This window comes from Poecile atricapillus, chromosome Z (assembly GCF_030490865.1).
Source record: "Poecile atricapillus isolate bPoeAtr1 chromosome Z, bPoeAtr1.hap1, whole genome shotgun sequence".
NCBI classification, from domain to species: Eukaryota; Metazoa; Chordata; class Aves; order Passeriformes; family Paridae; genus Poecile; species Poecile atricapillus.
Genome location: NC_081289.1, coordinates 14039949 through 14057182, shown reverse-complemented (window position 1 = coordinate 14057182; position 17234 = coordinate 14039949). Strand labels below are relative to the sequence as shown.

At 38.6% G+C, this 17234-nt stretch overlaps 1 protein-coding gene across 1 annotated transcript in view; it reads right to left on the bottom strand.

The window, feature by feature from the left end:
* Positions 1-6089: 6089 nt before the first annotated feature.
* The window catches only part of LOC131573622 (tRNA-dihydrouridine(20a/20b) synthase [NAD(P)+]-like), a 38395-nt gene continuing 27250 nt past the window's right edge, over positions 6090-17234 (bottom strand). Inside the window, exons 11-13 of the mRNA XM_058827759.1 lie at positions 15578-15689; positions 8325-8425; positions 6090-6949 (exon numbers count right to left, since the gene is read on the bottom strand). Coding sequence (XP_058683742.1) covers positions 6911-6949; positions 8325-8425; positions 15578-15689 — 252 coding nt within the window. The 3' untranslated portion in view covers positions 6090-6910. The remainder of the gene's footprint in view (positions 6950-8324; positions 8426-15577; positions 15690-17234) is intronic.

Genomic DNA, 17234 nt, shown 5'->3' with positions numbered 1-17234 from the left:
GAGGCAGGGCGAGCCGGCCCCGCCGCAGCCGCATTTATACGGCCGCCCACGGCCCGGCGCTTTATTTACGGGGAAACAGAGAGACCCGGCTCCGGGCCGGCCCGGGCGACGCCTCCGTCCGCCCTCCCCCCGCCGCCCGGTGCCCCCTCGTCGGCCCTGCTCCGGCCGGCGCTCCCCGAGCCACAGCGCCCGTCCCCTCGGGCGGGGGCTGCACTTCAAAGGCGGCGGCCCGCGGGGGGAATGTCTGCGGGGCGTGCGGAGCGGGGCTTGCTGCACGCACACGAGCCCGCGACAGGTGATGGCCTCTGCCCCGAAGAGCCACCTGCCCGGCGGCGACCGGCCAAAGTGCTCGCTGTGAAGGCGAGCCTGAGGGAACGAGATAGGACCAGCCACTCTCGCACGCTGCTTGGCCCGCACAGAAGCCTCCTTAGAGATCCCAGAGCCCTGCTGTGTCCCACGACCCAAGTATTGAGAGTCATCTCCTTGCATAGATATAACTGCCTAATAAACAGCACCTGCTCTCCAAACCACCCCGAGCTCACGCAGGAGCCTCGGTGGGAAGAAGTGGCTCAGGCCCCACAGGCTCTTTGCATCACACCTGAAAGGACAGAAGGTGGCCCAGGGCTGCAGCTTCTGGTTTGCTGAAGGAGGCTCGTAGGGAATGAGCTCCTTGGCAGCCCTGTCATAATTTAGAATTACAGATAATGCTGGGGCTGAAAAGGTCACTCGTCCATGCTGAATACTGCTGGCTACATTTCAGCTCTTCTACCATAAATACAGAAGACAGCCTAGCAAAGATGTTGCAGGAGTGAAGCACAAGTCCTCCTCACCAAGAAGAGTTCCTGAAATAAGAATCCGTGCCAGTGTTTCAGCCAACACCAAAGAGGTGCTGAGGGCACAGCACCAAGCAAAGTATTTGTTCAATGAATTACTCAGGCACGGAGTTGGTTTCAAAGCAATTAAGTATAGTTCTAACTTCAAACGTGTTGAAGCCGGCATTATTAAAATGGAAAGAAGCTATTTGCTGAAGTATTTTTTGGTAGGGTTAATAGAATTCAGGTTTCCTAATTCTGCAACTGGCTTCCCCTCTGCTGCACTCTAGGGAAATCTGTGTAAACTGCTGAACAGTTTTGATCTGAGCAATGTTGTACCCAGCAGTTAAGCAGCCAGCTTCCTAAAACAAGTCCCAGCGTTTTGTAGAAACCTGTAGGCATGGCACTCGAGTCAGTAAAAGCTGCCTTGTTCTAGAGGAACAAGGAAAGTGGTCTGATGTAAACGTTACTTAATCCAGGGTAGGAAAGCTTTCAGATTTTCTCATTAGCAGATAATAGTATGGGGAAATGGAAGTAATACTGGAAAACACACATTAGACATATCCTAAAGCACATACTGAAAACTGAGCTGCCATCAAAACCGAGTAACGTATTAGGTTAGAAACCACTCCAGATAAAAATGGGGCACCATGAAAAGCAGTTTTGAAAACTAACTTTAAGAAGCTTTTGTGGTAACATCATCTTAGTTCTAAAATTAATACATAGACAATGAAATTACTCCAGCAGGTATAATGGCTTCTAGGCTAATCAGCAAAATAATTTGCAGGAACCCAATGTAGATGCCCTACAATTACCACATAAACTCAGTTTCCAGACTGACTGTGTATTACGTATTATTTTCTCCTAGAATATTCACAAAACTACAATTATCTTTTTACTTATATAACTAGGATTTTAGAGGAGAACTGCTTGATAGCAAGAGGAAATGACATAGTACTGAGAAAGTAATTAACACAGGAAGGGTACAGTCAGAAGAATCTGAATTGACTGTAACTCCCACTCCTTTCAAATTTGTTTCCTGCAGCACATGTCTGTCTGAACAGTACTCCAAGCTTTTGCACCTCAGGTGATGAGATGCAGTAGGAGCACCTGCAGATGAGAACTCTGTAGGACCATGAATATTGGCAGGACAGAAGTATGCAAGTTCAAGGACAAGAGGTTTCAAGTGGGGGAAAAAAATCTCCAGCTGTGTAACACAATGCATTTGCCAGAATTTAAAAAGACAATTATTTGAGGAAGAGGGTAAAGACTGTAAACCGTAGCTCAGAATGGATCCCATACACAGAGACACATCTGTGTCTAATCAGATGCAATGTGTTTCTGAACTGTGATGTTGCTGACCCCACTCAGGATGGATCTCCCTTGCTCTTACCTATAAAGCTAGAAGGCAGGCTCTCAGTTTTTAATTTTTCAACTTTAGCTTTTTTATTTTGTTGGTTGAGTGAGTTTCTTTTGTGGAGGGTCTTTTGTTGATTTTTTGGGGGAGGGGTGTTACGGGTTTTTTTAGCTTGAAATCTGCATCAGTCTTCTGAATCCTTTTGTTTACCTTATTATTTGCTATTATTTTCTAATTAGTTCATGTTCACTTTGTACTTTGTATGAAACAAACAACCTAGGACAGATACACAGCCTGTTTCCAAGATTCCTACCTTCACTGTATGCTCTGTTTCCTTAGACCTCTAATGCCCAAATCATGTCTGGAGAAGAATCAAAGATTCTTAAGATTTTGTCCTTACTGGCCAAGAATAACAGTTCCTCTCTTCCTTCCTCTCACATTGTCCATTCCATACCCTGTTAAACTCACAAAGAAAGGAGTAGTTTAGCACCTTTTTCTTCCATAGTCACAGGAACAGGGATTTAAACCTCACACTTAGATTCAGCATATGGTCTCACCATGTAGGTGAGAAGTTATTACACTAACTTGCAAGACATAATTATCACCAAAGCTACTGCCTTCTTCTGTCTTTGTTTTCAAAGACAAGAACGAATCAAATCAGGCTATGCAGACAGTCTGACTCCAAGCAGCAGGATAAAGGGTTAAAGCAACAGCTTTTTATGTCAGGAGTCTTGCAGACATGCTTTTACTACAGCAGTAATTGGTGTCCAATTTCCAGATGAGTTTGAGAGATCCTTCCCATATTCATGTTCCCTGGTAGCTGTTTTTGGCATATCCTCTCTTCCAAGAGACACACTAGAGCTAATATCCAAATTTAGTCACTAAACATAGTGGGGAGGTTCCCACTCTCTCAACCCAGACACACCCAAGTATGTTTGAGAATCCAAACATCCCAGGTGTGCTTCATGCAGACCAAGACCATCTTCACACAGTCCTGCAGGGAAACTTTTAGCATGTATAGTCCAAGGCTGTATAGTCTGCATCCCTCTCTGCTTCCCTCTCCCACTACAAAATCCTCTCAAGGCACTTGCTCTTGCAGGTGGTAGAAAAATTTCCTTTGGACCACAGCTGCATTTCAGAGTGGATATAAAACTAGAGGGACTCTTGTTTTCCTCACAAATACACCTTGCAATGCTTGTCCCTATTTGTACATTACCTCATAAAGAAAACACAAGTGTTAAATTTCATAATAGAAAACATTCCACATTATTCCTGAACTGAGGATGCTCAGTTCTAGAACTATGTTTTCAGACATTCCACAATTAATGCACACAGCAATAGGCAGCAGAAAGTACTGAAGGACAGGAATGACTGAGAGCTGATTTTCCAACTTATCTGTAAAATTACTCATATTAGGTTGTAAAAGGACCCAGATTACAGCTGACAGGGGCATAAGCACTGTCCAAAGGCAAGGCAAAATGAGGGCTTCTGTCTCAAAGAGTAAATTCAGAATTTCAAGGAACACTCGAGAATTGAGGCAGTCATGTAGTACTTTTACAGTAACATTTGGAAAAACAAATGTTACTTCAATGCTGAGAGAAAAGCTGAGCTTTCACCCTTTACAAGAAGCTAGGAAAGCACAGTGTCTTTTCAAAGAGGCTACGTAGCCAGGGACTACTGTGGCAGCAAACACACAGGGAGTGTTAATGCAAGGGTACATTTTCAGAAAAGACTCTGCACAATTTATATTATTAAGGAAGATGTATTGTCTCATGTTTGTTGTAAAAATAAAAACAGAGAAAAAACATCCTGCTTAGCTACAGGTGCTTTCATTTAAGGTAGCACCAAAGCATGCAGCCAGGTCCATTAATATTCAAGTCAGCTCTCATGCACCCACCATGACCTCACTGCTTTCTTGACTCAGCAGAAAAGGGGGTTTATGAAAAAAATATGGAAATACTCCTCAAATTTTTTTTTGAAAGCTACTGTCAACTAAACCTGTGTAAATATTTTTAGAAAAATCTCTCTCATGCTTCCCCACTGAAGTATGGAAAACGCACATTTCTACATTTGTAAAGAGGGAAAAAAGGCTCTGAAATACCAGGCAATTACTTTGACATTATTTAGAGTATAAAGGGCTCCAAATTCTTACTTCTGGAGACATACTCAGAATAAATTAACTGTCCAACCAGAGTACAAAAGTTATTTTGATTCCACCCGTCTTAGTGGAGATTTAACTTTTTTCAACCTCTTTCTCCCAACACAGGCACATGTGACCAAAATGTGACCCAACAACCTGAAAGATCAGGAGATAAAAACATGAAATTTTGATCCATTCTTTCCCTGTATATCAACCATAACTTAAAACATTATCCATGAGAGAACTGTAGTTAAAGTTGATTAACCCAGGCTCCCACAAGCCCTGAAAGCATATAACGTACAACAACACAAATGCAAAGTATTCACAAGGATTTGCCATCTACTAGAATTTCAGATAAACTATTTAGACTTATAATTTTACATAACCTGTGTTCTTTCCAAGAATAGAGTTCTACATAGCAGAATCTACAAAATAATTTTAATCTGAATAACAGATTATTTTTCTGTGAACAAGTCCAGGACTCCAAAGAGCTGGCAGTGTGATAATGCAACTCAGTCAAATGGGCGTGACCATCCACAATAGACAAGTACAAAAATGATGATCATCATACTCTGTGACAGGGAAACCTGACAAAGGATCCTAGTAACAGACGTGACAAAAGAAGTGAATGGAGGCAAAATACAAAGTCTGTGTGTTTAAGGAATCTCCAATGCAGGGAACATTTCCCTGTGGCCCAATATCAAGGTTTTCTGTGTAATGTATTACAGCATGTATCTATCACGTGTTGCATGCATGTTGCATGTCTGAAAATACCCAGCCCCATTCCAGGTCCAAGGAAACAGTGCATACCACCCTGTACTCCTTCACACTTCAGTCATGCTCTCAAGCAAAAAAACTGTGTAAAGCATTCAGAGCTCCTTCTCAAGGAGAAATATCAGTACTATCACTGCATTCACAGCCATCCATTTTTTATTCCACACTACTTTTTAAGACAAATTTATAAGGATGAAAAGTGCACAACATCATTCATTATGAGCTTCTAATTTTCTACTTCATTATCTACTTATACTAGCAGAAGTGTCTGAAATATGAGTAGATAACAGTAAATAAGCAAGAGTTATTTGCTTTTGTTTGGTGTCTTGAAGTAAGAAATATGAGGTTTTTTGCTCTGTTATTAAAACCAGCACTTCTTGTTACACCTCCAAGGCTTACAACCATAGCTTTTGGATCTGACTGGAGATAACATTCCACAACAATTTAGAATATTTCAGAAAGGGGTGGGGAAAAAAAAAACCAAAAAGGATGCATTAAACTACATCTTCAAAACATGTGTATGCAGGAACGAAAAATCTGTAACTTTTCCCGGAAGTTTTTATAGAAATTAAAGAAAAAAAAATCTTGAGTGTCACAGAATCTCTGAAAACACATTCTGTACTATTTCAGCAAGGATAAAGTATTTTTTAAAAACACATGCCTTCTTATTTAATATGGTATGTTATTTTGCCTTATACTATTTGATAAGCTGTGTTTAAATTCTAAACTAAACAAATCCTATTTCCAGAGCAAGCAAAACTACCACTATGGAGACTGGATCTTCAAGAAGAGTTAAACATCACTAAGTTAAGAAGTATATTTTGTTCCTAGTGCATATAATTATTAACTATGAGGAGACAGTATACTGGGAGAGATTTATAAGAATAAATCCAGAAACCATGAACTTAAACAATCCCTTTAATATAACAAACATATCAAACTTTCAAATATAAACTGGAATCAACTAACAAATTAACTCAAAACAACTTTCTGAATACCAAAAAGGTCTTATGCAAAACAGTGCACATTTATTTGAGGTATTGTATCCATGAAAACAAAACAAAACAAACTATCTACATTTAAGAAGATTTTTTACTTAGCGAGGCAAAAGTTAAGTAGTACATAAGGAGTAAACCAATGTAAACAGTGTAAAAATAAAGACTGCTAATACCAGACAACCCAAAACTGAAATATCCCAATATATTAAAGAAAAATAAACCAGAGGCATGCAAAATATTGTTTGCTAAAATACACTCAAATCCATGTGGCTAAAGTGAATATCACAAGCTAGTGAGGTGGATTGCATTTGGAATTGCACTGCATTTAGAAATGCAACATTTATTTTCCTTAGTCTGATTGTCATTCAGTTTTCCACTGATAAAAAGCTTTCAGCCTTCTTCAACCCACTGGGAACTGAGCTTTTAACATTCCAAACATGTGCTGCAAATGAGGTTTAAGTAATTGTTTTTATGATCTAGTGTGATATAGAACCTCACTCAAATGCAACAAGCAATGGTGATCTGCTACCATCATGGGAAGAATAAACTTGGAAAACAGGTTGCTCCAGGTGGAGTTCAAAGATTTTTGAGTTTCTCCTCACAAGAGCAGTGACAAACTCCATGGTAAATCCAGTAAGCCACTTAGCATTTTATTTGCAACGCAGAACATTTTGGCAACTGATTTATTAGAGGAATCTGAATAGTGACCTGCAATGCATGTGCTTTTCAGAAAAATCAAGTTTTGTTTCAGGTATGGATCAGGAACATCAACAGCACAAGACTTTTCTCATTCAAGCAACTGTAGCGATGCCATCCATCTTAGATGCACTTACAGATCTTTCTTATCTTCTGCTTTATTTAAACTTTGCTGAAAAGAGACAGATTAGAAATAATTTAAGTTTGGCAAGATCAGAAACCACTGACTCCAGACGCCATATTTTGCCCTTTTGCAGTCACACCTGATTTGTTCACCATACACCTTTCTAAGCTGTAGTCCCATCAGCACTGCCCCACAAAACACCTGAGCTGCTGCTGCCAGCAGTCAAGGCTGTGCAGCCTAATTCTGCTCCCTTTGGTGTTACAGCTGAGCTGTGCAGCAAACTCACCAGAAAACACTTTCTGCTATCAACTCATTTGTCCTTGGGAGCTGCATCTACTGTGTGCTCAGTACCTTCTGTTCTTTCCACTCAGGGGTAAACAGAAGATGGTAAGGATGTGTGTTTTAGACCACAAGTCTGTTAGAAATGCAGCAGGACTACTATGGCTCATTACACAGGGAAGCACAAGGACAGGCCATGCATGGTGGTCTTGAATTGAACACAGAGATCAGTTGAGCAATCTTTGTAGAAGTACAGGGTGAGGCTGGGAACGAGTAAGTGGTTTCACAGAGTACAGGAAAAAAACATTATAACCAGGTCAAAATTGCCTTTTCTTTATTAATACAGGACTGAACAACTCTTCATGAAAAGCAGGTCACTGTAATTTTAATGATAATTTATTTTCTCCCAAGATCACTACTTGTAAATAGGCTAATTTTAATTTTTACTGCATTTTGCTCAAGACAGATGTTGGGTATGGAGCATATGAACACCTGTCAGACAACTTAAAATACAGACTCCCAGTTCTACCAGAAATACTTACTGTGTATCTTATGGGTATTATAGCCATGCACATAAGAAACTCCATCAAAGCTAAATGAACTTTTGCTTAATATGGTTTTGGTTTTTTTAAATTATTTTGTACTTCAGTTTGAGTTTTATAGTAGCCTGTTTTTAGCCTAGGCTGTTTGTTGGGTCTTTTATCCTTGTATATCAACAGTATTGCAACATTTATAATCCAGGATTAAAAAGCATGTTTTAAAAGCAAATAAAATAAAATAACTTTTATAAAGCAGTGTATATACTACCCTTGTCACACACACACCCCTCCTATACTTTTCTTACAGAATTTCAGTTTGATCATCACATGCAAAACCATTTAAATCTTAGTTTCCAAGTAACAGTAAAACTGAAGCTAATGATAACCTGAGCTTTGCCAACCAAAGTTCAAAAAAGAAAATGCTAATTACTTTTCAAAACAAAATTCTACTATTTTGAAGAAGTTTAAGGAATGCTGGCAATTGTAATTTTATGCTACCTTAAGAGATTCTGGTAAATTCCCTTGCACAATAGATACCAACAAACAGAATTTTACTGGTACAATTTCAAAACACAGTACTTGTATGGTGATCCAGAGCCACCTACCTGAAGCTGTTCAAATTCTTTCATCAGATGATCATATTCTCTTCTAAGGCCCTCAGACTGCTTTTTAACTGTAGCCACTTCAGTTTTTGCCTTATGGAAAGCTGTAAAATACCAGAATTGGTGTTTTAATTATTACTTGTATTCCTGCAGTTTCTTAGAACCCTAGATGTGCACTAGAGCTCCACTGCAGTAGACAGTCCTTCCTCTAAAAAAGCTTAGAATTCAAAGTACAGCATCACAGATGGAAGTTGAGGACAGAGAGCAGAAAGAGAATTGCCAATGTTCAGAAAGATCAGCACAAGGAACAGGATGGTAAGGGGTGAGACCACTAAACTCCTGAAAGAGTTAGACTAGTATGCGATGACTACAGTGTTCTGTCACATTGCAGGAGACAGTTCTAGAAAAACAAAACTCCGCGACTCCAAAATCAAAACTGTCAGACATCTTAAGAAGAGGAGGGAACTCAAACACTGGGCAAGATTTTCACACAGCAACTGAGACCATCTAAAAAACATGGTAAGGAGGAAGATGATATATAATTATAGGAGCACAGACCTCACCTTTTCACCCTGCTCTGAATTTTACCATGCATGAGTTAAATGATTAGCAGCATCAGTTTATGGATGAAAAGGCAGAAATGGTGGTGGCTGGATAAACAATTGTGAACAAGTTTTTCACATGAGAAAAAATAATTATTACTCTATTCCATCTCAAATAAACTGAGAGCACATCTACACTGCAGTACCAGACAGCCTAGGACTCCACAGGGGCTATTTTACCATGCAAGATAAAACACCACAAAGTGCCATAAAGCCATTAGTCCTAAGCTGTTACATAAGGTCATTTAGACATTTTCATATTCCTCTGCTATAGGTATCTCAGGAATCATTATATTTCTCTGATGCAGCACCACAGGCATAGTCTAAATCTTTATCTATTCATGTGAAAACAAAGAAATGTTGTTGATGATCTAGTAGAGGCTGCCTCACATGGCCACTTAAACTCAACCAACCAAATCTGGTGGTACAAATAAAAAAAGAACATTTGCAAATTTCCTTGTTCCAAAAGTGAATCTATCCTTTGACTGTGAACTCCCTGAGAGAGACTCTTCTTTCCTAGAGACCTCCATTGGACTCAAGAATTGCAGCACTTCTAAAAACTTCTAAAAGCCTATGCTGAAAAGATGGGGAGCTAGATGTGGTTTTTGTTAAGCACTGAGTTACAAACAGTCTGGTATGAACCAGATTTCTCTTTGGATGCTAGTTCCTGAAACATCAGGAAATGAGATTTGACCACTCTCTTACATGCAAGAAGAACTCCCTCACCCAGAATTTCCGCTACTTTTAAATAATTAATTTGAATATATACATAAAAAAAAAAAATTCTCATTTCAGAACTCTACAATTGGCTTTTCTGTGACAGGACTTTTACCTATCCTGAAATTCAGATTCACACGAGTCAATAACACTTCTGTCTATTGATTCCAACATGATTAAGAAGCCATAGTTTCTCTTTAAATCCTTTCTTTCATTTCCATATTCTTACACAGTTTTCCTCCATCCTTTAAGTCATTCTTGACAGTATTAATACAGATTTTTTGAAGGTTTTGGTATTTGGAATAACTTTGATTTTCACACACGTGACAAGTCAAATCCCACTGCATTTACTCTTTCTCTAATCTCGGTACTGTTTAAAATATTCAACAGTAAAATCTGGATATCAATAAAATAAACTTGTCACAATTTGATAAGCTTCTGAATTTTAAGTTGTAGACAAAAAAAACCCAACATATGCTACTTCACTTCTTCAATAATCTGCTAATTAGAAAGATAAATCTTGCTTTTATTTGAACATTTCTGTACATAGTAAAAATTAATATCTCACTTCTGAAAAAGCTGTAACTCCTTGTAATTGATCTAATACTATTTAGTTATTTATAAGTAGCAACGCAGTACTTTAGTTGAAACTAAAAACTATTTTATCTTTAGAACACGAACAAAATATCTAAAAGTATCTACAAATCAAGAAAGCAAACAAGCTACTGCATTGTTTTAATGTTTTGACCAAAACAGATGTATGACAGAAATACCTCACCTAACCCTAGAAGAAGAAAAACCAAAGAACAGATTGTCCTTTCCACCTGTGTTGGCTATGGACAAAAACCCCAAAACATCAACAAACCACCAAATCCAGACTCATTCCTGTTGGGGCCACAAAATTAAAAGGAGCATCACGTCTTTGACAACATGAATTCCCCAGTGCACCAATTTCCCTGGATGGCTTGTGAAGCACAAGAGTGTCCACACACCAGTGCCCAGCTCCTCTGCAGTCGCACGAGCACCGCAGTGCAGCCGCGTTCATCAGGTACACTGTTTGTCAGATGGATCCCATCATATGAACACTGATCCAGCAGGAAACAGGAGATCCTTTGTGTGCACAGTACACTCAGTTATTATTTCTGGTTTCCATCTGGCCTGTTACTTTGCCTCATAGAAGCACAACAGCTGGACTGGCAGCAAGCAAGTCCCCAGAGCTGACACCTCCCACCAAGTCAATGCATGAGCAGGGAGGAGGTGAGGATGCTGCTTCTACATGAATGCACCCATTGAGGGGAATAATCAGTAAATTCCAAACACGGAATCCAGCCTCTCCAATACTATGAGAGGTAGGCTATCCTTTTCCATTCTTCTCCTTACAAGAACAATCAACAAACTATTCCTAGGCCATTGTTTCAATGGAAGACATTTGGAAAACTACATCCCTTTATACTTATGTGTGACTGAAGGTCCATAAACTAATGTAACATGTATGGTCTGAGAAAAGTAGAGAAGTATCTTTTCACCACATTCTCTGAGTCCTATTCCAGGAGAGACAGTTTACTTCAGATTGCTCTGAATTCTAAGGATGAGGAATAAACTGCTCTGAGGAGCTACATTACCACAGCAGTTGTAGCATTTCTATTATCTTCTCATTTCAACAATGATGGAGAACCTAACACTAAAACAAAAACCAAACAGCAACAAAACAACTAATAATTCTTTGGGCATTTCCTTGCACAACTACTAGTCCTGGTCTGACTAAATCACTTGACTTACAGCGCTTGCTACTAAGGAAACGATCTGGAACTTACATTAGCATTGGGCACAATACAAGCCTACAACCCAAATGATTTGGACTAGTTGACAAGTAAAAAAGAGCCCTCTTTTAAAAGAGTTTTCAAGTTAAAAAAGAACTATTCACATTTAAGAATTTAGGCACTGACGGCACAAGAGATTTGCCAACAAATACGCTGTAAGGCTGGGAACACAACTCCAGTCAAGTAACTCCATACTAATCCTGAATTCTCTTCTCAAGATATAATGGTCAGAATTTAAAATGAGACAGCAGGGCCAAAAAATTTACAGATTTGCTTCAAGTACCTTTAGCCACCTCAAATGATATTTTGTTACAAAAGGGATGTTACAGCATCATGGGATAGCATAAACAACCTTGTGTAATAAACCCATGCTTGCTGTATGCAGCCATCTCTTCCAATCAACAAATGTGAGTATCAACTCTTGCTGCACGTGACACTGCAATGGCTCCCACCCTTGGTTATCATCTCACAGTTTTGTACAAAGTACAGTTAAGTAAGACAGACCTTGTTTCTCAACTTCCCTCTGCCTTTGTCTAAGTAACTAAAGACTGTGGCCAGTTCTTTAAACTTGTTTGTTTTTAAAAATTGGAGTGCATCAGTTAAGCTCAGTGAATTTTTTTTATCTGGCACTAGCCTACCCAGCAACACCAAGGCCAAACTGAACTCCCCCTTGCAGCAGTTTTATGAAATGTATTCCCAGTGTCTGTATTTTTTAGCACATTTCAAACATGTAGTAATCTTCACAATTGAGAGCTGTACATGCATACCTTCTAGAATAGCCAACAGTTAAGAAGTTATTTCAAAACCAGCCCTCCACATGAATTGTTGCTCTCTTCCTGTCTCCTACAACACTATGCAACCGTGAAACAAAGAACACTTGCACAAAAAAAACCTCTTTAAAGGATGCATGGACATTCCATTAGAATTTCCTCCTGCCCTACCATATGCCTATGACAACAATATATAGGCAAGGTATTTTCAGAAAAAGTTGAACTGAAGTTCAAGAGGACCTAAATGACTTTGATGAGCCAGTACATATTTCATGAAGCTCTGTTCCCACCCCAGCACAAGGACCACTGTAAGGATAAGGACAAAAGGCTTTATGAAACCTTTCTCTCAGGTCTAACCTCATGCCCAGTTGCATTTGTTTTGCTGTGGTTTTTTGAATAGTTTTCCAAGCCATCAAAATGAAACAGTATCATGGCATGTCTTCTTTCCCCAGAAAATTCATATTGGTCCTAGGCCAGTAGCCATATTGAGAACCTTTAATTATATGAATCAATATTTTACTAGAAGTATGTCTAATATGTAGCAGGAGAAACATTCTCACATCTGTACTGGGTACCGCTGCAATATGTACATTTATTTCTAGATATCAAGGAGACATTTCCATAATATAAAAGTTTATCAATAAAATACCATCTCAGAAGGTTTCTAACCAGTCATGTTATTACATGTCTGAGTATGCTAGAAATGGATTTAGGCTCTCAAAGTGTTTGCCCCACTGCTGGGTGCCTATAAAGCCCTGACAACAATATGTGGGTCTGCAATAAAGTAGTGAGGAACTAGCCTTCTTTGCTTCATTTCCAAAATAAATCAAGTTTATTAGAAAGTGTAGTAGAAAAGTCAAGCCTGAAAAGAAAGCAAATTTGTTCAAAAACCTTAAGATTTATTTCCAACCTTTCCTCAGATTTTACTAATTTCACTAATCTGTCTTGTATTTTGATTCTTCCTCCCCACCTGTTCAAAGCACGGGAAAAAGTCTTCTTAACTTAGGATTTCACTGTTAAGCGAGAAAAAGGAAAAAGTAGTGTATATTTTCTGTAAAAGATAGATGAGTCTCCTGAAAGTGTGCAATAATCTGTCTACACTATCATTTTAGTCAGAATTTCAGAAAGAGAAGACATACAGTATTTCCTCTGCCAGTTGTAAATACTGATTCAAAACATTACAGGAAATTTGCATGGCCTTTGAAGTTACAGCACTAACTGATACTGAACTATTTTCTTAAATGTGATGCAGGTGTACAATTAGGACTCCTCCTGGCTGTCACTATACTGACTTAACCCACCTTTCAACTCATGGCCTACCCTAAAAAATATATTACCATGCATCAGCAGCTTAATAAGTGCCCCAGACCAAAGCAATGGATACTTGAAACTGCTTTTGAAAACCAAAAAAAAGTTTCCTTTCAAGCAGCAAAAAACCACCTAAACACAAACCCCCAACCAACCAAGAACAAAATCCAAATTTATCATTCTTACTAATACTATAGCTGAAAAACAAACAATAAGAAAACCTCAAAAATCAAATCCAGTAACGTTTTTATTTTTATACTAGTTTTGTATTGTTTCATTAGGTGACACTCTTCACCTCTCCCCCTGCAATTTCATGGAGTGGACTTTAACGGCACAAAGAAAAAATTACTTCAGTCATGTGAGCTCAGTAGCAAAACAAACTTTCCAATCTCAGCTTTCATTCTGTGTAATGCATTGCTCACACTTAGTGAACGTGACAGTCAACATTCACCTCCCCAGTTTACAGGAATTTCAAAAGAAAACAGTAAATTTCATTCATGTTCTCTAACACTCTATAGAAAGCTGGGTCTACAGATGTGGTTGTTCTTATCAAGTACTTTAAGCTTTCTGGCTATCCATTTTCTCAAAATAACATATAAGAAAACTTACAAAAGGTAAGATGGACATATCTCAACACCACCTAGCTGCCCATGGTAATTCCCATACCACCCATGGGGCTTTTGGCAATGAGGGGGGTAGTATCAGGAGAAGGGCTGCAAATATTTTCCAATTCACTCCTTAGAAAGACCCTCTCTCCCACTTTTGCCCTAACAAAAGATTCAAGCATGCCTTAATTTATACATCTCTTGGATGGACAACATCCCATAGGGAGAATGAAGCTGCAGCAGCATGAGGTAAATGTATTTATTCCTTAGCTTTCTCTAGCATTCCTGGCTGAAAAGCTTACATTATATTAGTGTTACATACCACCAGTTAGTTTAAATAAAACATAAGCATTTAAATTTTTCATTGATCCTGTCACTTCAAAGGCACTTTTCCCCCCTTTCTTCAAGAAAACAGCAGGAGAGGGAAAACCCATCATCAAACATGCCTGAGAATGTGAACTAACAAGACTCTATTTAAAGACTCTTGTTGCTTCAAGCCCAGCTGAAAACAGCTGGTTTAACATTTTTTATTTGAATTGCCAGTGGACAGTGAAAAGGATTCGTGAAATATTTCTGAAAAAATTCTTCTTACAACATTGTAGCAATGCCAGGCAATATGTAAGTAAGTCTATGTTTTGATGATATGCTATCTCATACTAAGAAAATTTGTATTTTTGTTACAGTCTGAACATCTGATTAATGTTTACAAAATCACAGGCAGTGTTATCTTGAAAACACTGATTTCAGATGAGCAGGTATTCACAGGCATCACACACCTTGAGATCCCAGTAAGACAGAATCAAACAGGTAAAATCTGCTTCTATCTCAGTCTGGGCTGCCTGTAAAGCAGTTTTGACTACCTAAACCTTAAACACGGAAGCTGCTAACAAATGTATTATGTTACAAATTGCAAGGTATGTTTCCTTGTAAACAAAAAAAAAAATTAAAGAAGCTAACATCTTAACACCTTAGCTGCAGAACATATATAAATTTAGAACACTAATCAATGACTTTTCTGCTGTCTGACAGAAACCCTATGGTAGTAAAAATCCTCAACCACAATATTTCCCCATTTTATACAGGGAGAGTGGCTATTATGTATGACATGGAAGATCAAACTGATGCCTTTAAGCAACCTGCAAATGATCCTGTTCATGTCGTAGATGAAGACAAGTCAACACCACTTAAATATATCAGTCCAACTTGTTGAACTAAGGTGCTCCAATTACACCTTATATATTTTCATAATAAACACATTTACTAAAATATTGGGATGCCAATGGCATGTTTTGTCAGTTCCTAGTCAAAGATAAAGAAAATCCATGCCGAGTGCTCTGGAAACAGATGAAGTTAGTTCATGCTATACCTAGTCTTTGACATTCAGTGTTGAAATCATCTTTTTCTTATTGCAAAGAAGTCCTATCTAATACTCACCACTTGATGTCTTCTGTAGCTCTGCTTTCAAATGTTCAACTTCCTCCTTCAACTTTTCCTCAGTTGCATCTGTTGACTCTTTCTTTTTACCATCTCCTTTTCCACTCAAGGCCTATTAAAAACCACAGTTGCTACAATTAATTTTATTTTCATTAGTCTAATATTAATGCAAAATATCCAGGGAATATCAGCCCTGATCTTGCAAAGCATTAGGTTTTCCCAAATGGCAGATAGTCATTGTAGAAAAAAATCCCCCCAAATTAAAAAAAAAAGGAAATAAACAAGCCCAGTGTTTTAGGTAATGGCATATTTGTAATAGAATGGTGCTGTCTCCTGTGTAAGAGTACTTTGTATGTCTATCAAGTGTACAACTTCCATTTAGGTTTTAAAATGGATTTTTCAGAAGATACACATTGGGACTGTCAGTGACAGAACACTCCCATGTTTACATGCAACTGGTTCTAATTCTTTTCTTGTAGGTTTGCAGCTACTTCAGAATACTGCAGCTACTTCAATCTTCAGAATAGTTCCAAAATCCAGAATCAATTTCCAGTGAAATTCAAGACAAAAACTAGGAAAGGATCCAGAAAGGGCCGTGTAAACACTTGACACAAGCAATACATTCCCTGTACTCCAAAAATGTTGGCACTACTATTCTAATGCACCCTTTTAAGGTGCAATATTAGGTCCCATAACAAGATCCTTTTCTCATAAAGCTTCTACTATCTAACCACACATCATCTCTGTAATAGCAAAAAAGTTGTAAATGCTTAACAGGAAAAAGAAAAGTAAAACAAGTGAGACAAACAGTTGTTATGTGAACTAGCAGTATCGCAGTTTACCAGGAACAAGTAGGAGCAAAGGGGAAAGATTATTTTAGGAAGAAGAAAAATAACTGTTTATAAAGACTGGTAAACAATCCAAGAAAAAGAGCTGAAAAAAGATTTCCAGAAGCTATTTAACCAAAGAGCTGAAATGACATTTAACTACTGGTAACAAAACCATAGCCAATTGTCCTCTCTGCTGTGTGCTCACCTCTTTCTATTAGTATGCAAACAGCTATTTCTCTACACTTTAATCTTAAGTCCTGTGCTCCACAGAACCTCTGAACAGGTGACAGTGCAGACCCTGCACACCAGAGTAAACTCACAGTATTTATACTCGCAGCCAATGCCTTATGTACAATTGCTCTCGCTTTTCTCCAACAGTGTAATGAAGCGCACTTGTAAATAAACACAACTGCAGGGGCCAAGCCAGAGAAGCCTAAACCATAGGATGTCTATAAAGTATTCCGACCCTGAACACTTCCCATGTCTATCACAATGGAGATCCAGCCACAGCATGCTGTTTGTACCTGTAGCTACCTGTGTTTTTGCAAACCATGCAATCAAATGCACAAATAGAACCAGATAGGACTACAGTTTCCAATTTCTGGCTATCATTTACAAGCGGCTAAGAGAATGTGTTGCTAAGAGAATGTGAAAGCAGAACAAAAAAGAGGACTTTTGGCAAAATCCCAACAGGACAGAGAAGAAAAAAAACCATACCCCTAGGCAGTAAAAAGACAAATTCCATGGCTGAGGGAATAGTTTGTATCATTTTGACAAAATACCAAATCCCAAAATTCTGGAATCATTTTATACTTGGGAAACACCTA